Genomic DNA, 27,359 nt, shown 5'->3' on the forward strand with positions numbered 1-27,359 from the left:
ATAAGCCTTGTATTCATAGGAGACAACAATCTCTCCTTTCATTCTGTAATCATATGGTGAAGGACAACAACAGTAAGAAAGTCCTGCAAGATTAGAGCTTTGCTGACTCAAGCACGGTCTTGAATTTCAGCATTTCGGGTTGTCTGGTTGAACGCCCTGTGGAGGAAGGAGAGCAATAGAGTGGGACTGTTGACCAAATGAAGCGCGGGACTTGAGCAAAAAGGGCGTGTCGCCTGCTGTCAACGGAAAGTTTTCAAACGAGTCGGCATTCCTCGTGGTCACGGTTACCGAACGTGTCGCACGCGTTTTGTCGGAGGACGCTGCAGTCACGAATCGCGGGCAGAAGTTGATGTCAGGGCTCGGTTGTCCCGGAGATGGTCTCCTTCAGCTACGGAAACAAAGCAAGTATACGGAGCCAGGAATGCAGTTCATTCCAACCGCACATGGTTTTTGTTTACCTCGTGTGTTTTCTTTGGCAATTATGTTCCGTTTTTGAGCCTCACACAGAATTCGCTCGGGAAGGTTGTTATGGACGTTCCTTCGGCTGATTTCGTCATAAATGTTTCCTTTCTAACATTTGGAACAGGAAGAGGGGGGGGGGTCTTTCGAAAGCCCGCTTTGATCCACATGTTAAATGGCTCCCGTCGCCAATTTGGCTACTAAATCCTTTCATTGTCCCGACTCCTAATTAAGGCCTCAGACTAACTTGTCGACTCCACAAAAGGGGCAGGCTTGTGTGGGGGTCGAAGCCCTTGGAAGCCAAGTCATGGCAGCAGCCAAAACATTCCCGTCTCCCGATGTCCTGTAAAAGAACAGATTAGAGCAGAGCTGCCCCTTCTCTGTAGAGGAAATTCTAACCACCGGCACTAGTCGCTTGTCTACCCGTTGCTTTTTGCACCTCCGCAGAGTTCACCATAGTACTCTCCACCTTGAATGCGGAGAAAAGGGTATGGCCCTTACAGGGGTCAACCCCACAGCCGTCGGATGTTTCTGTTGCTCATTTGTGCACCCGTGCGTGCGTGCGCTTTAACTTGGGAGCCAGCATTTTCCATGCTTCGTAATGCTGACTTCGAGTTCCGCAATAATATGCGATGGAATGATAAACACCGAGTAAAACTAGCCACCTTTTTCAGCACTATCTCGCGAATGATCTGTGATTTCATTGAGGAACTAGACCTGATGTGTCTAGCTTCCAGAAGGTGTCTTCTCTCGAGGTCACACCGGCCATCAGAGGAAGTAGAGCAGGACGAGGCCCGGCCTCCTCTCATATTTCTGGCTGAAGCAGTCGGGAACAATTGAGTTTCGTTCCATTTGTTCCCCTTAATTGGAACAGAACAATGACTTGCAGTAAATTAAAATGATTAATATGTCTAGAATGCTCCACCCTTCCCCCAGCTCAGCCCGATGAATTGCTTCTGAAGCAGACTGCCAGACTCGTGCCAAGAGGTAAACACACCCGCGTGTTCGCGTGCGCACACACACGCACAGACTCCCACGCACTCTTCTGTTTCCCCTGCATCTAATTTCCACACATCTTTAAAGTATCCCTGAAGTATGTGTAAATACAAAATAATAAAAGGAAATTAGAGAACAATTTGGAAATGGCTTGAGGACAACTAACTTAGAGCAGGCCCTCACTACAAAATGACACTTATTACGTTGGGCAAAATGGGAACTGTTTGGAATAACCAGAGGAAGCAAAGAACATTTAAAGATAGGAATTCATCAGCCTAGGGGGTGTGGTGGTGCAGCGGCTCAGTGGGTTGGACTGGGTCCTGCTCTCTGGTGGGGCTGGGGTTTAAGTCCTGTTTGGGGTGCCTTGTGATGGACTGGCATCCTGTCCTGGGTGTGTCCCCTCCCCCTCCAGCCTTACACCCTGTGTTGCCGGGTTAGGCTCTGGCTTGCTGCGACCCCACTTGGGACAAGTGGCCTCTGTGTGTGTGAATTCATCAGCCTGCTCTGAGCTGCCTTTCGATCTCCGAAGTGCATCTTTCATTAACCATGAATGGCCAAGCAGGAATAAATGGAATAATAACAACCATGGTTGCTGCTGCTGCTGCTATCTGGCCCTTTTTGAAGAAGATGGGGTTGTTTCGTGTGGGATGCCATGCGTAGGTTTGGGAGGAAGCTTGGAGAGTTGTCACGAGGAAGTCATTCCTGATGCTTTCCCTTCCCATCCGCTGTTATGTAAATGTTCATCACAGCCTATCTGCATTCTGAGCCAATGGGTAATTTCACTGCAGCAAGTTCCACTCTTGTAGGGCCACAAGGGACCCAGTCTTGAGGCGGACTCAACAGCAGACCCATCTTTATGATGCATAGGTCAATTAATGAGTTGATTCTCTCTCTTGGCCTGTGTCTGCTTGACCATCATTCAAAGTGCATCCATGTTTCATTCACACACATTGCACTAGGGAACATTGCCCCATCAGTAGCCTTGAATTCAAGTGACTTATTTGCATGTCATCTGGCAGGGTGAGGTACACACACAAATCAGCTGCATGTTGAAATTTCTCTTTTTCTCCTTCTAGGCTGTCACACGCTCACAAAGCAGCCATCAGAGTCATCCGAAGAATGCAATACTTTGTGGCCAGACGGAAATTTCAGGTAAAGGGGGATGTGGGTCCAATAGGACTCATTTGTGATCTTTAGTGAGTGAAGGGGGCAGTTACATTCGTGGTATTGTGAGGAAAAGGGGTGGAGGGTCTCCCCTGGGGCAAGTGTGCTGCTTCGGAGCTTGCACACATCTGCATGTCTGACTCAGCCTGTCTGGCCCAGCCTGAGAAACACAGTCACCCCTTGCAAGTTGGAACGTGTGCTTTGCGTTGTGGTCCAGGGTTCAATTTTCCGTTCAAATGGTTAGAGTTAGGGTTACCTTCACCCTAACTCTAACCCTTTGCTCTTCATCTGTCCCTTTCCATTCTCTGTAAAAAAGGCTTGCTTTTCACACACACAAAGCTTTGAACCTCATTCTCTGTCTCTCCATAAGCAAACATCATTCACACACACAGGCTGAAGCCACTAGTCACAAACGGGGGGTCACGGCAAGCCAGAGCCTGGCCCGGCAACACAGGGCATAAGGCCAGAGGGGGAGGGGACACACCCAGGATGGGACACTGGTCCATCAGAAGGCACCCTAAGCGGGACTCAAACCACAGACCCACCAAAGAGCAGGACCCAGCCAAGCCCGCTGCACCACCGCACCACCCTATAAGCCTGTATCTCGTGGCTTTTCTGTAGTGAAAGAGAAAGCGTTCATGGGAGTGTTCACTGGACCTGTTGCTCTGCGGACCCAGGGGACTTAGGGTGTGAGGATGGGAACGGTAACATGTTAGTAATTTCTTTTCTCTCATTTCTCCGCAGCAAGCCAGGAAACCATATGACGTGCGAGACGTGATCGAACAGTACTCCCAAGGCCATCTGAACATGATGGTACGCATTAAAGAGTTGCAGAGAAGGTGAGCACCTATCCACCCCCCCTTTATCCTGTCATCTCCAAACCAAGCCTTCACCCGAATAGAAGACACAATGGACAAATCATGAAAGCAAAAAAAAAAAAAAAAAAAGAAAAAACAATGAAAGCAAAAAATTCGAAATGTTTTTTTCTTGAAAAAATTTGCTCAGCAGACCTTGAACAATCAACCCAAAAGTATTCTTCACCACTGTGCTATCTGTTACCATACTGAAAATGAGGCACCCAACTATTGCGGAATACTAGGGAGTTTTTTGTAACCATGCTCTCTGGACTGGCCCCTGAGTCTGTCGCAGTCTTGTGTTTGCGCACAATTCTGCTGGAGCAAATAGATGACTCAATGGGCCAAGAGTGGGATATTTCAATCCTACAGAAACCAGACTATGGCTGCCAGCAGTATGGTTCTGAGTCATTATCTGAACAGTACGTTGCATCAGCGGGTTTTTCAAGCATCAGTGGACCGCTGTAGTACCTGCAGGGCAGTGGTTGCACAGATGTCTGTTGCCTGAATGAAGAACTCACTGGCTGAGGCTGAAGGTGGTTTCCCCTGAAGACAGGAGGTGGGATTTATTCTTTGCAGCTGCATTCTGAGCTTTCTGGTCCTGGCTTGGAACCAAATGATCTCTCATCAGAGACTGTGTCCTGAGGTGCTCCACCTCTCCTTTGCCTATGTCTTTTGAACGGCCTTCAAGTTTCTTCAGAATTTACCAGATTGATATGTAGTGCAGCCCCTAAAAGACCCCAATCCACAAACACACTCCATTGACAAGAAGGGATCTGATATTTTAATGACCCGTGTGCTTTGCCTGTCTCACTCTTTCAGACTGGATAACTCCTTGGGGAAAGCTGGAATGTTCCTACCAGGTAAAAACAGGATGGGCTTCTCATAGAATCAATGTGACAATTCTGGGCTCATCAATAACTGAGGACTAGGTGTGCATAGATGAAGAACTGAATGCTCTAAGCTGTCATGAAACAGAAATAATGTCAACAGAAATAATCTTATGCACTTAAGGTGTATCCCATTCTGAGCATTGCTTACATTAATGATAATTTGCCGTACAAGTTGCTGCTTATCACTCACTGCACATCTTTTATTTCAACTTTTCAGGCTAAGTAAGGCTGTGTGTTCTGAAGAACTGAAGTCTACAGATACATTTCATTAAAGACAGGTTGCCTGTCACATAAAAATCATAGCTGCAAAGATAGCTAGATGTGTCGCCTAACCCTCTTTTGTTTGGTGTGTTTTATCTTTTGGCTGAGATGATTCACTTTGTTGGCCTCTGGGGTTTTGCACACTGTGACCCGCTTACAATTCCAGTAATGTGCCCAGTGCCCGTCTCAACAGGAACAGAGAAAGCCATTCAGACACAAACAAACCAGCAGCCCCGTTCGAGCTCACCTTAGGTCTTAATTAAAGCTGATTACAACTCCGTATTGCGGTATACACCAATTGTGTTTATAAGGCCTGCATTCCTTGCTCTGCGTGCCAATGGGAAGTGGGAAATGGTTCAGATGAGCCCCTTGAATTCTCAAGCCTTGAAAACAAGGAACCATGTGCGCATGCAGCAGCAGCTATGACTGTGGTTTGGTTGATGGGAATTTCTGCTTTTCCCTTCAGAAAAGGGTGTGGACAAAGAGTACTACACGGTTGGAGCCAGACTGATTCGACTGGAGGACAAGGTAACCACTTCTCCATGCTTATCCCTTTGAAGGTCATGATATGATCTCTCATATTAATTATTCATAAAACAGCGGTTACAAATCCAAGAAACTGTGATATACTCTGGACCGCTGCCAAGTGAATTTAATGAGTACTTGTGTGATCCTGCACAGGTTTAAACCTAGTAGTGTTTTTTTATTTTTTTTTTTTTTTTTTACAAAGACATTAAAAATCACAGTCCAAAAAGGTTGTGTTAAAAGTACATATGCAGGTGTATGTCGAGAGATGGTGATCACAAAGTGAAACATCAAAATCAGATTGTTAAAGTTTGGCTGATAGGCAATTTCCTGAACATGTTGCAACCGATGTCATGACTGCAAGCATAAACCCGGCAAAAAAATGGTTGCCTTTTAAAACCAAGAGAGGCAAGTTGATTTCAAAGTCGCAGGTCTCGGAGCTGTTTCTCGACAAATGAATGGGCTTTTTCTTAAGCCCCGAAAGGCCCGAAAACAGTGAATTATCATATAACATGCATGGTTGATCAAAATATTAGCATTGTCATACAGTATAATGGTTAGAGAATTCGGGGACAAGCCATGGGGTGTTAGTTGGATGGCTGTGTTCACACCTGCAAGCCTCACTGGGAGCCTGGGACACATTATCTTGGTGATGATGCGATGGGATGTGCCCTGGAGAGAGCCTGAGCCTTTTTGTTAATCCTAAATTGCTATATTATAGCAGTGTAAGTCACCTTGGTGAATAAGGTGTGGGCTGATAACATAGCGTTCATTGAAAGCAACGTTGGAGAAAAACATCTGCTAAATGAAGCAACGTAAACGTAATATAAACATAATTGTCTTTGTCTCCAGACAATCAGTTCTATTCGCTCCATAGAAAAAGTGAATTGGCTTTTTGGTACAACATTTATAAACTTTTGATGGCCAGATCCAGGTACCGTAGTCTTTCTACCCTTTGGTCCAAAAGTGCCACAATTAGGACGAAACTGGACAGTTTGATTGTGAATGTCCTTCTGACCACTTCAAGTGTCCCTTTCCGAACTGTGTCTTGGTTCCGTGTAGTTTTTTTATTCCCAGTGCACCATAATGAATTACTTTCACAAAAGGTTATTTTCACATCAGATTTGGTGCCTTCTATGAATTTCCTTGCCCAGTCACAGCATCCCTGGCAGTGAAGAGGAGGAGTTTTGATGGACAGGACCAAGTGAGAGGATGAGCATAAATTCAGTCTATGGTCTTTCTTCAAGAATAGCAGTCTGTACTATGACTCCACTTGGTCTGCCACTAAGCTTTTGAGTCGGTGAGCAGTGGGAACTGAAAGTTTGTATTGACGCTCTGTATGTGCCCTCCAACATCCTTTGAGCAGCTCATCCCCCTGTTGTTCTCACAGTGTCTCTTAGCTGTCCTCCAACTAAGGCACTATGATCATATTTGCAGTGGTAATTTTCTTCCTGAGCATGAGAACCTGGCTAGCCTTTCTCTAGCTTGTAGGTATTGGGCTCTGACCATTCATCCCTGTTTTCATCCCTGTCTTTGGTGTTTTCTAGAGAACCATCCATGTCTTTGGTTAAAGTTCTGATAAGTAAAATTGAGCCAGTGCACTGGGATTTGCCTTTTCACATTTCAGGCCCTTTTTGATATGGGAAAGATAGTGCTGATACTCTAATCTTGCGCTTGACGGCGGTCTGATTTTGCGCAACTTATGACGGGGACGTGTACAGGAAGAGGATGGTACCAAGAAACGAATTAGCTGGAGAAATGAACTGCAGGAACTGTAGTGAACTGTATGGGATAGGAATTTTGTCAGCCCAAAACAGAGCAGACCATTTTAGAGCAAGTGTGCTGACACCTAAATATACTGACATCAGTCATGTGAGGCATGATACAAATAGGATTTTTTTGCAAGTTAAGTAAAGTATCTTGAACTCTAGATCTTTCAGAAGCAGTTTTGAACAAACCTGTTGCAAGGCACTGTGGTTATAGTACATTTTAAACAGTTCTTCAAAGCTGTGATCTGTGGACTGTTTGAATTTGCCAGAAGATAATATCATGGTAATTACAAGAATTATAAGTTCTGTTGGCAGCATGGTGGCAAAGCAAGTAGGGCTGTCGCCTCACAGCACCTGAGAACGTGGGTTTAATCACTGATCAGTTTGTGCGGAATTTGCATGGTCTCCCTGAGTCTTTGTGTGTTTTACTCCAGTTTCTCCCACAGCCCAAAAGGTATGTATAGTTCAGATGGATTGGTGATGTTAAAATGCCCATAGTGCGTGAATGGGCGAATGCATGTGTGGCTGCCCTGTGATGGGCTGGCATCCTGTCCAGAGAGTACCCTAATCTCCAGTGTACCTAGAACCCAGTGATTCTGCGATACTCCAGTTCACTGCAACCCTACTCAGAACAAGCATTTATTGAAACTGGATGGATGGATGGATGGATGGATGGATGGATGGATGGATGGATAAGTTCTGTTAATATATCTTGCAAAATGTGCTGCTGTTCTTAAGATGAATCCACAGCATGCTGGAGTGTACTGGACATTAAAAAATAGTGTTTTACTGCAGGACATGGCCTTCTTAATGGATGTAATGGACCCTGAAGTATTTCTCTATAGACTTTGATCAACTATGATCAAGTCTATGCAGGCCATATATTTCATGAGTACAGACGGCAGCCTGTTTATCATTTGTGTTAGGCCCCCTCCTCCCCCAGATGCTGAGGCTTGTCTACTGCCATCAGGCAGGAAGAGGATCATTATCTACACTTCAAGGGATGCTGGAGGATGGAGAAGAAATAGGGCCTAATGTTTCTGGCCAATAACTATGAAGCCATTCTAAGAACGTGTCCTTTGGTGTCTGGCTAAGGGCTCTGGCTCATGCTTCAAATCTGGGCTGGTGGGGGTTAGGAGTCTCTTTGAAAGCCATCCCTGTTGCCACTTTGTTCCTCCAGCAAACATGAAATAAAACGGTAGAAAAACAAACCAGTTTAGTGTGTCAAAAGGCCCTTGGTCTGTGATGGGACCTGACTCCTTTAATCAGTGCTCTTTACAGCTCAGCGCGACTGCAGTTACGCTCCCCATGGGACCCTGACAAGGACACGCAGAAAGCTTTACCCCCTGCATGGAAACTGCTCTCCTGTTAAGTTAAGCATGACATTTCTTCCTCTTTGCAAACAACGTGGCAGGAAAGTTCCGAAGCACATCGACGGGCCAGAAAACTCAGACGCTCTGCAGTAAATCAGGCTGATTTACTTTTCTCACTTTTTTAATGTTCTTATGAAACCCTTGCAGATGCAGCACACTTTTTGTTTTTTTTTTTTGTTTTTTTTTAATTAAGGAAGACATGCTTTCAGGCAGGGTAAATGTGAGGCTGATGGCAATAAGGAAAAAAGAGGAGAGAGAAGCTAGAGACATTGGATGGGACTTCCTGCAGATGGGCTGGTATTGTTTTCGGAGGAGCCGATGGTCCCTCGTTTTTCCAGGTTGATGTAATGATCCGGTCGATGTAGTGATCCCTTTAGGCATCCAGAAATTCTGGCTAATCCTGTAACCTCCCTCTTGTTCAATTCAAATGCCATATCTTCACCTGTTCTGGTTCAGTCATAAATACGTTAATAAGGTACTTCTCTTCCTCAAACACGTTGATCTGTTTCCTCCTTGATAGGAGGAATGGGTCATGGGTCCTTTGAGAAACTTGTTTCTAAAGAATCCCAGGCTTAGCCAGTTTACCACTGCAGACATTCAAGTTCAGAGAGGTGAGTGGCATAAGCAGATAGCTGTGTTTCCTGTTTTATTAGCTGGTGTGGCTCTGTTGGGAAACACATTTCTTAAGAGCCTCACCTAGTTGCGTAATCCGCCTTTTTTGGTTTATTTAGCCGTAGTGACACATTCAACGCAAATCACAGGCTGGACACTGACACAGCTGAATATGAACTCCAGAGGAAATTAGAAAGTAATAAACAAAGTGACAACCATGTCTGTGCTATATGCTTACTGTACAGTAAAATGGGCAGTGAAGAGTAAACAATAATTAATAAACAGCCAGCCATTAGGTGGTAAAGAAATGTGTCTGTAAGTAAAAAACTGTTTTACTGTAATGCAACAAAGAAGAGAATGTAATCTCCAAAATACATTTAGCTTAGAAACACAGTTGCTTTTCCTTGTAATATCTACATCATTTGTTTAGCTGATGCTTTTCTCTAAAGTGACTTGCAACATTAAGGTACTTACAAGTATTCGCCTATTTATACAGCTGGGTGATTTAGGATAAGTACCTTGCTCAAGGTTGCCATAGCTACGGGTGAGACTTGAACCTGAGACCTTCGGGTCCAAAGGCAGTGGCACTAACTACTGCACAACTAGTCACTCTCAGGCCCTCCTTTTTTTCCAAGTTGCCCGACTGCTAGTAACTGCTGCATTCAGGACACCTGTGAAAAGTTCTGCATCTTCAAGCATGTCTTTTTTAAATTAGTCTTTAAAGTTCATGCTGCCCAGCTGGTCACCAGTCCTGTAAAAGTCCATCTCAACACTGAGGTGCTGCTGTGGAACCGATCATTCTGCAACTTTTCTAGGGCCTCTACCAGGGCTGTGAGTGTATGAGTGCAACCAACAGTGCATGAACATTGTCCTGACGTTGTCTAATCATTTCCAACCCTAGCATTTCAGTAACAAAGAGTATGGAGGAAGGGAAGGTTGGCTTTGGTCACTCTGTGAATTCTAGTCCGGATATGACGAGGTGCTGGTCGGATCCCCCCACCCCACAGAGACCCCCGTGTGCTCCTACCGCACTGCGTCGTTCAGCATTCCACATATTTTCCCATTTTAATAGCACTACATGGTTGTTTGTTTCTTTCTTTCATTCATTTTCTGCCTGAGGCAGCACTCCCAGTTGCACAAACGCTGATGAACGCCTGCCCTGTGTTCTGGCCTCTGTTTAGGCTTCTGAAAATCTATTATCCTATGAGAGCAAGCTGTCTGCAGCCTCTCGGTGCCCCTTCATTCCTCTCGAGGCTATTACAGAAAAACAGGCAACTGTTTTTGAAAGGTCATAAACAAGTCAATAGGCTTAAAATGAAACTCAGACTCTTTTTATTGCCGTCATAGCATTGCACTGAGCGCTAAGTACCCCTGGTGCCTTGCTGCTTTCAAACACCATTAACTCCGTCTCCCTCGTGGGGGATAAATGTTAATGACTCAGCTTTTATCTGTAGAAATGACAGAACTGAACAGACGCGTTCATGTCACGCATAACTTTTACATGTCACGCATGCTAAATATGCGTGTTTGTTATACACATTCCTTTTACGCACCGTTGGTAAAAGCATGTAAAGTCGTAATCGCGCTCAGGATGGCAGAAAAAATAAATATACATTTAACTTGGGAGATGCCCGTCTTTACACTGAAAACATCTATTTTTACGGCCCGTAACGAGCGAAAAGTGTTTTCCACAAAAGCACGGTTTATTTTCCCCCTCACCGGTACCTCGGAGTGAGTGAAAAGCAGTGATTGAAGCGGGTGAATAGAACTGGTGGGCTGCACGCGGCCGTCGTGCTTGTTAAAGGAAAGATTCAAGTGGAATTACATTAAACACCTGCTAGCAATCCAGGCTGGATTTGGGATCTGTCTGGGCACAGCGTGCTGCCTGCGGTCGGCCGTTTCCTCCTTCCACGTGGATGGTGGCCACTTAGGCTCCATTTTTGGAAAATGGGTGGGGGACTGTGAAATACGGCAGCCCTTTCCCTTGAACGCCGTGCTCCGGCCAGTCATGTGTTCCATGACTTTTCCTTTTCGTCATGTCGCATGTTACAGCCATGCAGGCTGGTTTGGACGTACCAGAGTATTATTTGTTATTGCTTTTCGCTATTACTGTTTTTTCAAAAAAGCACGCTGGGAGAAGGAACCCGAAACACTTTAAACAGTACGGTCAGTCTGCGGTTTAATTTACTGGAACTGAACAGTTTGCTCTTTTTCCATCCCCACCGAATTTATTTGTCCATCTTCTTTGAAGATAAACAGGAGGTGTGCACTTTTCCACAGCCACGTGACCGGATCAAAATCGTTAATGTTCCCTGCCTTTGGCGGAAGCAGTAGGTCGACCGTAAAGATGTGTCTGACAGAAGTGGTCACAACCACCAGGGCTTTTAATAATATGTGCGTGTATTTTGGCCGCTGTCTGGTCATGCTTCTCTTGCCACCTTAGGAATCGTTTCTCTTTCTTTTTCTTACAGAGTTGTTCAGTGTCTGTCTGTCCTCAGTGCAACCTCACGAGCTCAGCACGCTCACGGTTGTCGTAGTGGTCGACTGTCTTACGCGTAGCACATCTAATTTAGCGAAGCTGAAGTAGCTGTAGATGGTCCTCTAGCAGGAAGATGTATAGAAGCTTCTCACTCGGCAAAACAACAGTGAGAAGCTGTCACATGAATAGAGGCGCAGGCAACATCGACATGTAGGGTGTCCTTAGGGTGGAAGTGCTGCAGTTCAGTAAGAACTGGCTGTGGTGTGTCTGCGGTGGTGGCGGTGACAGTTGAAGAAGTGGTCTCATCCAGACAATGGTGACAGCCGAGGTTGGGGTGGGATTGCCGCATTCTGCGTGGATCCAATGGGCCTGGGACTGGTAGTCTGAGCTGGCTCCACTGGCACTGTCCCCACCCAGGGACAGCGGGCAGGGCACCCATGCACACACTGGAGCTCGTGTTTACGGAATGATGCAGACGTGCAGGTGCAGGGTGTGCCGGTCTCATGCCCTCATATCCCACGGTGTCTGTCTCTCATCTGACTCACCAGGGGAACACTGGGAGTCACCAGGGGCAGGGACTGTGGGAATGGTCGGAATGGCGGGGCCTGTGGTAAAAGATGGAATTGCTGGGGCTGTGGGAATAGCAGGAATGGCAGGAGATGTAGGAACGGAGGAAATGGGAGAGGATGTAGCAATGGTGGGAATGGCAGGGTCTGTGGAAATAGCGGGAATGGCAAGGGTTGCAGGAATGGCGGGAATGGTGGGAATGGCAGGGCCTTTGGGAACAGCGTATGCTATTGTAGTCCTGTTTGCTTCCTATTCATCCCACTCTTTGGAAAAAGTTAATCTCTATCCTTAGTTTCCATGGAAAAAGTGTCCGCATGGTGTTTGTTGTCTGTTCTCTGAATGTTCTACTGTTATCCATGCATATGACTGATCTTACAGTTCGGGCTGTGTGGCATGTTTTGAAACAAAGTATTCCGTGCATTGCTCATATAATGGCTGGTTCCATTTTATTTTAATGACCTTTTTCATGCTTTCGTCCTCCTTACCGTTTTATCTTCTGAGGTCCTTCCGTGTAAGTTTGTAGGAAATTAAGCACTTTCCTGCATGGGAGGCAATGAATAACTTTATGCGGTATGCGGCATAAATACCACACTTAAGTCAAAATTGTTAAAAACTGATGTAAGACACGTAGTTTATGCGCTACCGAGCAGCTTCTTGAAAAATAAGCGGTGGCGTCAACAAGGACCTGTCCCAGCCCCCTGAATGTACACGAGAGGGAAAACCCAGTGGCTATTTACACAGAGTGGTGGAGAATGGCCTCCTGTCTCTGTCCCAGACCACCGTGGTTAACCACTGCTTGTTCTACACTGCCTTACACTTTGACAACAATGTACTCCACAAAATGAAAACTGCTATTTAACGTTTTTCTTTTTTTAAGCAAATCATGAAACACAAAGCGAACTGCCTGGAAACCAAATACCTACTCCACCCCGGAGATTATATGGTCAAGGAACCGTAGACTGCCTGAATAACAAATGGAGTCATGAAGGAAGGCAGTCTCCCAATTGTGGCATTCTGAATGCCATGAGGTAGGGACCCTGGTGGTTAGCACACTAGAGTTGGGACTTCAAGATTATAGGCTCAAGTCCCAAGAACAGCCATGGTGTTGTACCCTTGAAAGAGGTATTAAGCTGTAGTGTTTGTGAGCAAAGCTGCACATGTTGCTTTTTGAAAACTAATTACTGGGAAATTGAATAATCATGTACCTATCAACTGGCCACTCCTGTTCTCTTTATTTACTCAATGGAATGAACCTGACGTGACAGTAATGACAAAGTTTCATACCCATCAGTCATGGCCACGCACCTCACCCACATGAGGAGCCAACGTAAACTCTGCAGGTGAAGATTGGGTTGAGATGACGCTGGCTTTGCTAGCATCCATTTGACTGCCACTTCTTGGCTATGCCAGCTGCCCAGTTCTTCACTACCCGATGGGCTGTTTATATGACCAAAGGGAGCTCCAGAGCCACTGTGTTTACTGCATTACTGTAAAGGAAGAGGGAACACTTTGAAGGACGTGCCCAGAGCATGTAGCGTAATTGCTAGGCGAGAGATTTTTAAACGCACCATTAACGTACAGCAGCACAAAGTTGTGAATGGGATGTTTGCAAGAATGTTATCTTGAGCACGGCCATTACCGGACGCGAGTGAGCGAGTGAATCTGGAGGTTGTGTAAGTGAATTTGAAGGTTGTCCATTTTTGTTAGAGCTGTGGGTCTTGTAGGGCCCTACCGTAGTACCCTTGAGGGTTCTTGTAGTACCCTTTAAATGGGTAAAATTTTAAGTCCCTTTGCATGGAAGTCAACACTATATAATATAATACAGTGTGCTTCCCAGACTATTTTGACCTTGAGCTTGACATGTTTTGTGTGTCCCACTGTAATTCAGCCCCCAGAAATTTTTAAAGGGCATATGGGAAATGTATTGCTGTTTGTTTTCACACACAGTGCTTTCGCTGAAAAGAGATATTCCAGCAGTTTCTAGCATATTCTAGGTAAAATTCTAGCAGTTTTGACAATATCAGTGAGTGGTGGATAGCCAAGTGTTTATGTAAACAACATAAACCATAAAAGTCTGTTACCAGGAATTTCCACCTTGACACTTTCATTTAGGGCATATTAATGTGGGTTCCAAATTGTTCCGCATTTATGACTGGTTTTCATAAACGTGTAAAATGCATGAAGATTGTTCCAAAAATAATCCAAAGCAATAAACTCCGATCCCATCGCGGGGTCTGTAGAGACGCACTGTAACTGCTAGAGGAACCACACTATCATTATTACTCACTAACACACTATACACACTTGTTTAACCAAAGATTCTCTCTAACGCAATTCATGGTCTACATCACTGGGTAACTTTTATTGTAGTGACTCAGGCCAAGTACCTTGCTTAAGGGCACTACACAGAAGGTGGTTTTTGACCCCTTGCCCTCCAAAGGCAGCAGCTCTAACCACTATGCTACCAAATGCTCCCGTAGAAAAGAAAACAGAAGATATAGGTGTGACCTATGCATCGTACCAGATATATCGTTCATACCTGTTGCGATTTCCATTTCACTCCAGTCATAGAAGCATGTAAAATGAGAACAGCGGGGGAGCGGGGGTGTCGACTGAGTCACGGTAATGAGGGGAAAGTCCCCCTCCTCCTTGGGTGATAAGGTGGGATGTTTTGTGTCAGTGACCTTAGGCAGTCACAGAATGATAGTCAGGCTCCTGCCCGTCGAGTGCAAAGACAGCGTGGGCACTCGGCCATTATCTCATTAGCCGTTACCTTCACTGGGGAGCGGGGACAGAGGCACGTCAGCAGAGACCTTTAACCCCTTCATCATTGCATCCCATCCCCTCCCGAATCTGCCATTCACTTGATTAAATCTGTGGATGACTTTAAAATATCGAGAGAAAACAGGCATTTTATTCTTCATAAGGTATGTTTTAAGTACATTCATATTACATATACATATAACATGTATATTATGCATAGCATGCACATCATATTATATGTATTATGTATGTATGTATTTATTTATTTATTTAACGTCTGCTAAATGAACAAATTTAAATATAAACGTGTTACTTTTTATTAGATTTCTTGCTTTTATTCATCCTTCTTTACTGAATTAGTTTGCTGTACATTCTGTGGGGGTTGTGAAAGCTTAGAGTCAGAGTTAGGGTTTTCATTAAACTAAAAATGTTCCATGATTGCAGCTTCTTTTGAAATTGTGCTGAGTCTCATTTCTTTTTTGTAATTAATTTCTGAAGGAGCAACCGCACGGCAGTAAATTCGGGAAAACTGAAACTATTTCGCTCGAAAGCGGCTTTCGCTTTCTGAGAGCACAAAGCAAAGTCAGAGTTGGTTCAAAGTGACGGGATGCATTGGAACACATCACGGCCTGGACTTTCAGAAAGCTGTAAATGTTGTGAGAAAAGCTGCCATTTACAACTTCATGGTTAATGTTATGACAGCATTGTTGGTAATACACCTTATCATAAAGGTCATACAGCTATTCCTGTCTCCGGTGTCCAGTGGCCGCTGTTTATCTTCTTTCCTTTTTGTTTCTTTTGCCTTCTTGTGTATATTTTTCCACTGTTCCAAATAGCTTCCATACACAGGTAGAGTTTGGTCTTGCGGGGACAGTGTTTGTCCACTGCTGGATGGAAAGAGGAAATCCAGAGGGCATATCGTTTACATTTATTCATTTAGCAGATGCTTTTCTCCAAATCGATGTACAACTCAGAGTAAACAAAAGTACATTTCACCCTCAGGTGAAGAGTTACAGATGCAGACGCTCAATTCTCGATGTACGGTCGGTCCAATGCCTTTGTTTTAGCTCATCCACATTTCGTAAATAGTAGCATGTAGACTCGATAGGAACTACAAAGGTAATTGTGACAGATGATATAGCATGAGTTTACAGAGCAGTCAGGTGAACAGGAGAGAAGTGGGACTGAAAGAGATGTGTTTTGAGACCTTTCTTGAACGTTGAGAGGGATTCAGCAGTTCTGAGTGACAGAGCGAGGTCATGTCACCACATTGGAGCCAGAACTGAGAACTTCCAGGCTTTTGATTTTGGACTTGTTGTGTGTGGAACCACCAAGCTTCAGAGTTGGAAGAGCGTAGTGTTCTGGCTGGGGCATAGAGGGTGTTCAATTCCAGTAGGTATCAGGGAGTGGGGAGCAACGGCTTTTGCGCGGGGTTGGTTTCTTCATCTGGAATGGCCCGGAGCAGAGATTACAGCTGTAACATTCCTGCGCACTCTGCTCACTCACACTTTCCCCGAGTAGGTACTGTTACCGTAAACGCCGGCCACGGGTACGTTTTTTTTTTTTTTTTTTTTAACCAGCTCAAACGGGAAAGGCAGCAGCAACATATCAAGTTTGTCATTTTACGAGGTAATCGAGTGTGGCGAATGCCAACAACCGGCGAAACAGGTCACCCCCTTTGCGCTGCCTGGCTAAGCGTTCACGTGTAAGAGATTAAGGAGGGTGTTTCTCTTTTGGTGCCGCGCTGTTTTGTTCCCGCTGACACGCTCACGTAACACGGCACGGTCGAGCACAAAGGTGTATAGGAAACTCCCATATTCAATACCTATTATATGCAAGTACAATTGAGGCACGCAGACAAAAATAGCCTTATAATCTGTGGACGTGATCGCAGGCACTTGGATATTGTCTCCTGTTATTCCTCTATTGTTGTTTACACGGAACACTGTTTTTAGAGTCCTGCTCCAAGTTCCTTAAGCCCTGTTTTTAGACTCTGTGGTCTAAAAGATCGTTTTACAGAATATAAGCGGAAGCCCGGCATGTCCACTGGAGTTAAGGCCTATCGAGCGTGTGCAGCATTTCTGGTGGTTAAAAGGAAAGCGGAACACAAGGTCAGACGGTTTCGAAACAGTCAATCCGTTCAGATGTTGCTGGAGTTGTTACCTTAAATGTAGCCGTCAGCCTTTCTGCAAGACAACATGCTACTTTGGGCTGAGTGAAAATGACTGGGATTCCTGGCCTGCTACGTAGTCCAGACGGGAGCGTAATTGCAGGAACACTCTTCTTTGAGCATAAAGACCATTTCGCCAGGCATTACACAGTTCCATGCTGTGGTCTGAGGTTCCCCATGGAAATTATTCACATGGGAGCAAAAAAAAAAAAAAAAAACAAAGATTTTTCTCTTTTAATTATTGATGTTCTTTTTGGGGAATTCCAGCCCTATGATTATGATCATTAACATGATGTAAATTTCTCCTCCAAATGACATTTGGAGCATGTAGCTCACAGCGTCTAATGAGCATCTGGGATATGTGGGATGCTTTGACAGTCGCAGACTCATTGTTCTACCATGTATCCCTCAGTGGGAGCTCCCTGTGGAATGAAGGACCCCTCTGGGTTTCACCAGGTTTCACCTTTACCTGTAGGGTATCAACACAACCATCACTCTAGGAATCTTAATGATCTTAAAGGAATCAGCTTAATGATGTTGTTATTCCAAAAGATGCACTTTCATTTGAGCTCACTGGGAAGCTCCAGCACTCTTGCATTTACATTTTACTCATTTAGCTGATGCTTTTCTCTAAAGCAAATCACAGTGTTAAGCCACCTGCAATTATTTACCCATTTATCTGGAGCAATTTAGGGTAAGTACTGTTCTCAAGGGTACTACAGCGGTAAGCAGAATTCAAATGAGCAACCTTCAGATCCAAAGGCAGCAGCGCTAACCAATATGCTATGAGCTACATCAGTCAAATTCATTTAGCTGGCACTTCTCCAAAGCAATTTTCAACAATTTACCTCTTTATACAGCTAGTCAATTTCAAGTAAGTGTCTTTACTCTGTTTCGAAGACTAGGGTTTCAAACCTGTGTTCATGGAGTTCCAACGCAGCAGCTTCAACTACTCTTCCTTCTCAAATTCCAACACGTGCTCATGAGATCACACCATTCCTCTGCACTTTGTACACCCCAGTATGAGTGCTAGTCACACCTTTGTATGATCCTAAAGCGCACACACTCTCCTGTCATTCACCTTTTCTAAACTTTGAATTTACTCTGGAAATCACTTAAGTCCTCCCTGGTGCGGTAAATAAGGAGAGTGGATCATTTTAAGATGCGGAAAGCCAAGCCGAATGTTGGCGACAGACGTCTGAGCCATAAAGTGCTGGGTTTATAGAACGGGGTGAAGTGTTTTGGACCCGGTCCCTCTTCCGCAGGTGGTGGCAGCACTGAGGAGGAGCTGCAGTGGAACGAAAGGGCGGCTGGTGACCAACACTGTGGCAAATGCTTTAGAAGCAGTAACTGTGTGGACCTGGTTTTCACCACTGTACATCTGTGAGCGAGGCAGGTGAAACCACAGCCAGACCATCCCTCCCCCAGGTGGCTGTCAGTGAGTACACGTGCCCAGTAGTCCTTTTACTGCACTCTGAGGAAGGGTGGCAGTAAATGTATAAATAACATCTACTGCAAGCTTAATGGAAATTGTAATGGCAGCCCATATAGGCGCCACTTATACATAAAATGATAATTAGACTGAGCAATTCAACAATTCCCTAGTTTCCTATATAGGCAGTCAAATAAACAGAGCAATTAACTGAGGACTGCTACCAAGGGAGCTGACTGCCTGCCTCTTGACTATGACAGCAAGACCCCAGCGAAAGTATCCGGAAATTTCCTAGCAGAACCCGGGGTCCAGCTGACGGCGTGCCGGCCTCTCTGCGTTTCGAGTTCTTTTCCCGCTCTTTGAGTGTCCTGACCCGCTGCTTCTTTGTTCCTACGTCTCTAGGCTTTCAACCTCAGCAACTACCTTTGCCTGCCAGTGCAATGCATGTTTGTGTGCTTTGAGTTGCGAGTTGCTTTGGAGAAAAACATCTGCTAAGCGAATAAATGTAAATTTGAGATGACACTTGTGTACCAGAGGACTTTTTTTTTTTTTTTTTTTTTTTGGTGGGACTCTGGTTCTTTCTAGAATCGATGATTGGATGAAATTTCAGGTGGTGGCCGTGAGCTGATCCAGGAAACCTGACAGTTGGACCAGTGTAAACCTTAGCAGTACAGAAGGGCAAAAAAGACATTTGTATTTTTAGGATATTCTTTCACCTAATATAATGGTGCTTTTCATGATCTTGGGTACAGATGTTTGTTTTCACTGATGTGTGCTCTTCTGTGAGTTATGCGAACACTGGTTGCATTCAGAGGCTGTACCGTTCCCATGGCTCTGCACTCCGCTGACACTGCAGGATGACAGGATTCCATCTCCAGCATCTCCCGAGTCCCGTTCTTTTTTTTTCCCCCTTCATCATTATTTAATTAATTTCTTGTTTTGTTGTGATTTATATCCACTTCATTTTAAACCTCCACCTAATTATCTTCCTCCTTCTTAATGGTCTTAATTAGAGCCCTCCGAGCCACGCGTCGCTGAGTCGGCGCTCTGTTTGTTTCGTGCCGTTTCTCCCGTGGCGAACCTCGGGCAATTTTGTGGCCAGAAAACAAAGAGCAACTTGTAAGCAAGCTGTACGCTGATGGATTAGGGTTGCGTGTGTGAAACTGGATTCCATCTCCTAGTAGTTTCCTCTGTGGGAAGGCCGGCGTGAGCTGTTTCATACTTAGATTTATTTGCTTAGCAGTTTGAGCAGCTGACAGTTTCACAGTTTACTGATTCCTGTGATTATTTCTTAGTTTACCTGATGCTGCGTTTCAATCTGTAACTTGCACAATTTATTATGTTACAATATTTGGAGAGGTTGTTCGACGGAAACCCAGGTGTCAGTGATCCATCCCTATACAAAACCCTATACAAAATGAACTGTCTGCGAAATGATATTAACATGTGATCCTCCTGCGTCACTGCAGTGCAGCATTTTCAGGAACTGTGGTGTAATGTTCAAAAATCACTGATTTATTTTATAATCATGGAGCATGTTGAAAACAAACCTATACATTTTATAGTCTTGAAGCAGACTAGGAAGCATGCGGACAGATATTGGACGCACTGTTTGTTCGTACAGCTCACCTGGTTGAGATAGCTGTGGTTGAGTGCACCATCACCTGTGCGTTCTCTTGTTTTGTTGTCCGTCTCCATCTCTCACTTGCTCTCTGTGATCACTTCGTCTAGACCCTTGACAACCACAGGGGCCTTGTACCACTTCATAAGCGATCCCATTAAAGGGAGACGTCTCTGATGTCTCCGTGGTGGCTGTCCTTTGGTGTGCAGGTGCCAGTCTGGAAACGCCCAAATGAGCTGTTATTGGTTACCCCACCCAGCTTGCGCTGGATTTTCAGGGGGCTGAGTTTATGTATGTTTGTGAGAAGTTGGGTGTGGTGATACCATGCGTTATAATGCTATAAACACCTTAAAAACAGTGCATCCGGTTGCTGCTGTGTACATCACGTATCCCTGTGTGGAGCTGCTAATGTGGTCCTCCATTAAATGGTACAGTAGGACGATTGACTATGGCCTACTGAAGCTGTGTTGAACGCTTCAACTTTACGCAGGTTCTGTAAAGAGCACACACAAGCACCCAAGCCCTGTGAAGTGAAGGCATTTAGGGCTGTGGTTTAGAAGATCGTCGTCTTTACTTGGTAACGACCTATAATGTGGGCCATGGCACCTCAAGACATAAGGTTTGTTCAGTTTAGGGTTAGGATTAAAGTTAGTGTTAGAATTAGGGGTTAAGGTTAGGGTTAGTATTAGGGTTAAGGGTAAGGTTAGGCTTAGTATAAGGATTAGAGGTTAAAGTTAGAGTGGCAGGGCAAGAGCCAGCTTCATACATTATGCTTCTCCCCAAACCTCCTCTTATGCTTTTCTCTTTTCGGGCAAGAACCCTTTTGGACCCCTACACATTATCATTGACTCACTCAAAGTCCTGAAGGTGTGTGCTAGAAACATGGTACATTCTGTGCTGCTACCGGTAATTGTGCTTATTTACTCCCTCTGTGTTTATCAGTAGTCTTTTGGTTGTGTTAAAATAAAACTAAAGTATTTATTTAACATTTAATCTATGTCCAGATGAAATGTAATCACTTCTCATATTTGAATTGGATTTATCCAGTATTTACAAACAGTTACTGCCTCGAGTGTTATTTCAGAATCAAATGGCTTTGTTTGCACTACACTGAAGGAGCCAGACTTTGGTTTGCTTCAGACTCATTGACCGTGAAGTGCTGTAAGTTGGAAATAACTCAGCACAGCATGTGTGATTCCACAGGCACGGTCATAGCGTAAGAGTGTCCTAGTTAAGATGATGTAGCCCATCTTTTCTTCAGGTTCACAGGTTGCCCTTCTGGTTACATAGTTTCCCAAGAGAGCTCTTGGAAAGTGCCAGTCAGCCGCAGACTGTGAAATACCCACAATGAGGTACCAGTGGCCTAGTGACGTGGGTGCCTGCTGTGATTTCGAAATGCTGCTGCTTTCTGCTTGTATTTCCTCACAACCCTGTTTAACTTGGTGCCGACCCCAGTGACCTTGAGGCTTTCAGAGAAACCACGCTCATCAAGGAAGTTCTGCGTTCGTGCGTTGTGAGTTCCCTCCGGCCCACCTATCTCTTCTGCAGGGATGACCCCTGGAGATTGCAGTCAGTCAGAAAGGGTTCTCGGGAGAAATGTCCTGTTTTCCTTCTGGTGCACTGAACTGGATGAAGGGTGTCTAGGCGGCCAGGCTGAGGAGTGCACAAGCACCTCAATATGCCGTAATTCCACCCTTTTCTTCGCATATTTCTTTGTCATAGTGAGATTTAACCTTCTGCCACAACCACATTTTCATCTTCTTGATCTTGGTATGCCTTCTATGTTGAGCAATAACTTGTTCCAGTTGACTGTTCATCTCTTTCTGGGTTTGTGCACATGATCAGGGTGAATGTGCACATGAGAGCACTAAGGTGCTGTCTGTAAATATTTGCTCTGATTTTGTGAAACTGAATATTGTTTTTCCCTGGTGTAAATGTAACCACACACTAGTGCAAACACAGCATGGCTATGAGTTGTAGAAGACATGCAAATAGTAGTTACTTAGTGGTAGAGTAACACCAGCGCTTTACCATTTCTTTTGTAGCTATTACATACTGTACACTTAACAAACACAAACAAAACATACATACAGATGATACTCACTGTTTATGCATAACTTTAGTCTTAATGCAAAAAAACAAAAGAGTAAAGATAAAGGAAATCAACAGAAACAATGGAAATTAATTTGCATTCAAGTTGACATCTCACATCTCCTGACCTCTGTGATTCAATGTGAGCTTGAGCCCTACTCTGTGTGTTGTTTCTATGTTCTCACCATGTTTCTGTGCATTTCCTCCCAAAGTCAAAAGACACGAGTTTCGGTTGAACCGGTCACCGTGAATAGTCCGTAGTTTATGTCTTCGTTTGTGTTATGTTGCTCTGCTGTATAACTGGCTGAATGATTGTAGGGTGTCCAGTGGCACTTACAGTGATTGTAAGGCACTTTGGTCTCAGATAAGTAATGGTTAATAACCATTGTAAGTTGATGTGGAGAGAAGCATCTGATAATGAATAAATGTAAATGTCTTGAGTCACTCGGCTATTGGGAAGCATGCAAAATCCAGAACTGGTCCATCCTTATAAACGTGAAGAAATGCCATGGAGGCCGAAGTAGGGCTATTAAATGAAAGCCAACGTAAAGTGAAATTCACAGCTGAATGACCATATCCTTGGATATGAGTTTATGATGATTTTTGTGGAGTGAGTATTCCTCCCTGGAAATCCTTGGAGATTCCACAGAAAAGGTGTGAACTTTGAGTAATGTATGGGTTTCACTGGCTGAAGTTAAATATGATGTGGTCACGTTGGCTTTGGGGCATCAGATGTATAGAGGGCCTTCTCTCCAGATGTGGCTATGTGAAGGAATAAGGGCAGCAATGACAGCATTTCAGTGACAGTAACCATGACAACAAGCACCAAACACTTCTAACTTGTCATTTTAGTGTGCTTGCATGAGCCCAGAAGATGAGCACATGCATTTAGTCGATCTAAGAGTGAACCTCCGCGCAGCACCATCTTTAACTGTTTCATGCCTTTTCCCCCAGTCCCCCTCCTATGAAAAACCAGGGTTCCTGGTCTTGCCTTTCACAGCACTAAGTAAGGCAGCTGGTCCGGCTCAAGTTACTGTGGCTGCCGCTCAGGTAACAAAGGGGGACCATTCAGGCTTTGGCAGGTGCTGTGTGAGACAGGGGGGTGTTCAGGGGAGGTCAGGGGGGTGGGGGAGAGGTTACTGTTATACGTGCCAAATGATGGGTCTTTAAAAAAAATGAATGTATTTAAAGGAGCTCTTGAAGCATTTAACTTCTGTGCACAGGGAAGGGTTAAAGGTAGGCCTTCAGAAAAGAGTTGCATGTCCTTACCAAAACTGTAAATACCACAGTAAATGGTGGAGTTCTAAGACAAATCAATACTTCATAGACCTCTGAGGGAATTTGGGCAAAATATTTGATATTTATTCAAATAAGAGTAACTTTTACTCATTCAGATTTTCTTCAAAGCAGCTTACACTCTTAAGCAACCTACAATTATTTACTCATTTATACAGCGGGGTAATTTTTCTGGAGCCATTTAGGGTAAATACCTTGCTCAAGGGTACTACAGCAGTTGGTGAGATTTAAACCCACAACCATTAGATCCAAAGACAGCAACGCTAACCACTACGCTACCAGCAGCCCCCTATTGCCTAAGAGTTGCATCTCTATTTTGCAATTTTTATTCTTGATCACAAGAGAAGGTGTGTAACCAAGGCGACTTCAAAAGGTGCAAGCTACATCCGTCACATTTTAACTTCTTCTGTTTGAAACACTCTTCTGACGAACAGCTTCCATCATTGAGGTAGACGATTAGAGGACTGCGCTTTTGCACAGTTCAGCTTTGTTTTTTGCGGTCGGTTTGTTTTTTCATGTGATCTTTTCATAGCCTTCCCAAGCTCAACACCGACTGGCTGTGTGCACGCAGGGACACTCTGGGGAGCAGAGCATGGAGACAGGTGTCTTGTGGAAGGACAGCAGGTGGGGAAGGTGGGGAGGTTGTGGGGAGGAGGAAGCAGTGTGTGTGCGAGGGAAGAGAGGGGATAGACCCAAGAGCGGCATCTACACACCAGACAGACGACTTCCTAATTACAGACAGCGTAGAGACGCGGTGCCTCGGCTTCCTGGTTCAAGGCACCAGCAGTCCTGAAAATGCGTCGCGATTCTTTTAATTACGCCCAATTACCAGCTATGCATGCCAGCACTTATTACACAGCAAGCAAAGCCCCCCAGTCAATTATAAAAGTTTACTGTTGAGAAGCAGCACAGCAGTGGTTCCTATTGGCCTCTGTCATCATGTTCGTATTTATAATTTCAATGGATATTTTCGAAAATGGGAAAAGAGTAGCAGCACAAGCAGCAGGGCCCTGAATTGAATGTATTTCATGAACAGATTCCATTTATCCAAAAGTGTTGTCTGTCTAAAATTGTATTATCATCATTCTTCTTCTTCTTATTATTATTATTATTATTATTATTATTATAGTTTTGATTTTTGTGTTGCCTGTTGTTTACTATTTAATGCATTCACTGAAGCAGTTTGGTATGAGTGCATTACTCAAGGTTGCAATCCAGGTTCTGAACCAAAACACTGAAAGCTGCCTTTGTGCCTTTCCCCAAGTTATAGCTATTTAATAGTGATGTAAGTGTATTAAGAGTTCCGGATCAGGGCACTTAAAACTCAGCTTAGGTCTAGACACCCGTTCACAACCTCCCTGAAGCTGGCAAAAATCTCTGCTTAGTTCATGTTCTGAAGCGAACCTGACGGCCACTGGAGATGGTTCTGACTTACCCCGCAGTTCTAAACCAGTGATGTCAACTCATGGGCAGATGAGCAGACTTGATTTTTTGTGTTGCTGCTGCCAGCTCGTGGCCTCAATCTGCTGACTGTTATGGAATCCATTCACTTGGGTTTATTGTGCTGGCAGCATGTTTGGCCGGTATGCCCCCACGCCAACGGCGTCTTCGAACCCGGCACGGCTGCCGGGTGCCTGTCAGTGGCACACTGCGCAGAGACAAACGGCTCCCTGATATTAAATCACCTCGTCTTCAGCTTGCCGACTCGAGGGAGGGGAAAGAATGCAGTGTTATTAGGGGCTCTGATTTATGCCTCGCTGTGGAATAAAACAGATGAATGGTTTCCAATAAGAGAGCTGTTGTTGAGGCCTATAGGGGAGAGAGAGAAAAGGCTGGTCTGCCTCAGCTGGGAGAGGCGGTTGAGTAAAAACTTGAGCAGCGCCAGGTTCTAGCTTTGCCGAACAGTGCTGCCGCTGGATTCTGTTCCCCTTTTGTCCTCTTTACATGACAGAAAAGGTTTGGCAAGGTGTTAGCACCATACATCTTAATGATCACAAGGGTGGGTGTGAAACCAAACTGGTCCAGTAGTGGATTTTACTACAGCTGGTCCTCAGTGTATGACACGGTTCCGTTCTGATGAATCTGTCATAAATTGACTTTACCATTAGTTGAAAATCCCTTTGTACTGTATTATATAAACCATAAAGATATACACATGAACAATTAACATGTATGAATGAGGGCTTTGTTTTATTTTTCAATCATTTCACACATTATGCCTGTTATGGTAGTACTAGCATAAAATAATACTATAAATACAATACAATATTCTATTTTCATGCTGCGTTTTTATTTTCATTTTCATTCCTTAATATATTGCTCTTTGCTTATTCTTTCCAGCACCACCAGAACACTTACTTTGGTGTTTGATAAATATTGAAAGCATAAAGCAACTTATTATCACACGCATCACAAGCAAAAGTCAGTGATCAGTAGACACTCAAACACTGCCTGAGAGCCAGACAATGAGAAATGTGGTACCTTGCAGCAGCGCAGCCAGCTGATGTCACCGTACAGCAAACGGAGCGGTCGTTGTTAGATGTTGATAAGTGGGAGGTAATGAACTAGGTTTCCTTGAGACTTTCATGTCTGCAGCTATGTTTCCTTCTCTTAATGTAATGCGTAATTGTACTTTTGCTGAGATGTACGTCGCTTTGGACAAAAGCGTCCGGTAAACGAATAAATGTAAACGTAAATGTTACGACCAAACGCTGGGACTCAGAAATAATATTATAAGGTTAATGGGACAGCCATCGTAAGTTCAGTTTACTGTAAGTCACATTTGTTGCAATGAGGGCCACCTGTATATTGGTTATAAGGAAAAGATTTTTTTTTTTTTTTGAAAAGGCTTCTTTCGCTCGTCAACAGTCGTATTGTTTTTCAGTTTGTTTCCCCATCTCAGTTCAGAACCATGTATTATTGTTCTTTATTGCTGAGCTGCAGGGACCTTCCTGTCTGGGTCTGAGTTGTCTTTGCTGGAGGAAAGGCGGCTTCTTTGTCTTCGTTAGAGACAACTGAAAAGGCCTCGGTTCCCCCTCCCGCCCTCGCCCGCTAAGTACGACCAAACAAACCAACAAGGACACGCACACGGAAGGATCGTCACATTCTGGCATCACACACTGGTCACCTGCCTGTGTTTGCAGGACGCAGAAAGCCCAAGCTTTTGAATAGATCCTTCCAGGGACACCCCCACCCAGTCCCGCCGCCTGCCAAACAGGCTCCGCTTGGTTCTCCTGTTTGCGCAAACACATCGACCTCCGTCTGGGACTGGAGGTGATTCATAGGAGCTCCCCGCTCTGAGAATTACAGGCCTGATTCATCCCTTCTGCGCTGCTTGGAACTTCTCAACATGCAACCTTTCAGACAGGAGCCACATGAAGACCAGGACTCACAGGAAAAGTACCTGCGGCTTCTTAGTGGGTCTCTCCCGCTTTCGGAACATCATACACACCTTGACCAAAGAAGAGTTTATTGCATTGTTGCTAAATATGAAAATAGCCATTTTCACATAACATGTCCTATCACAAATAAGCTTTTCGGGTGCCGTGTCAATGCAGTATGGCAAATTGTCTTTGGGACCATTTCAGGAAATCTTAAGGGTTAAAGGCAATGAGTCTTAAAATTTAGTTAGGCAAAGACAAGCAAAACATAAATTGCCTCCGTCACCACAGAACAAAGACACTATCTGTGTTTTCATTTCCCGTCCGATGCTCACTGATATTTATTCAAAGTGTGAAGTGGCACGAGCTGTTTCCTGAGTGTGACCAGAGTCGAGATCACAACCAGTGAGGTCTTTTTGCTGGTGGACCAGTCTTTTACCGTCTTCAACACTGTCCGCAGTGGAATCAAAGTTGATGGACAGGGCAGCAGGTGGCGTAGTGGTTAAGAATGCAAGTGTGTGACACAACTTTGCCGGGAAAGCACCTTATTATTGTAGCCTTGGGCAGGGTACTTAATGTGAGAAATCCAATTTTTTGAATGGGCACAGAGAAACACTTTCAGGATGATGACTTTGGATAGAAGTGTGTGCTAAG

The 27,359-nt window shown here is 44.6% G+C and overlaps 1 protein-coding gene across 1 annotated transcript in view; it reads left to right on the plus strand.

The window, feature by feature from the left end:
- Positions 1–27,359, plus strand: part of kcnq1.2 (potassium voltage-gated channel, KQT-like subfamily, member 1.2) — a 119,871-nt gene that overhangs the window by 75,420 nt on the left and 17,092 nt on the right. The window contains exons 13-16 of the mRNA XM_018747162.2: positions 2,532–2,607; positions 3,364–3,458; positions 4,296–4,336; positions 5,094–5,155. Of these exons, the coding sequence (XP_018602678.2) occupies positions 2,532–2,607; positions 3,364–3,458; positions 4,296–4,336; positions 5,094–5,155 (274 nt within the window). The remainder of the gene's footprint in view (positions 1–2,531; positions 2,608–3,363; positions 3,459–4,295; positions 4,337–5,093; positions 5,156–27,359) is intronic.

Source organism: Scleropages formosus, chromosome 2 (assembly GCF_900964775.1).
Source record: "Scleropages formosus chromosome 2, fSclFor1.1, whole genome shotgun sequence".
Taxonomy (NCBI): Eukaryota; Metazoa; Chordata; class Actinopteri; order Osteoglossiformes; family Osteoglossidae; genus Scleropages; species Scleropages formosus.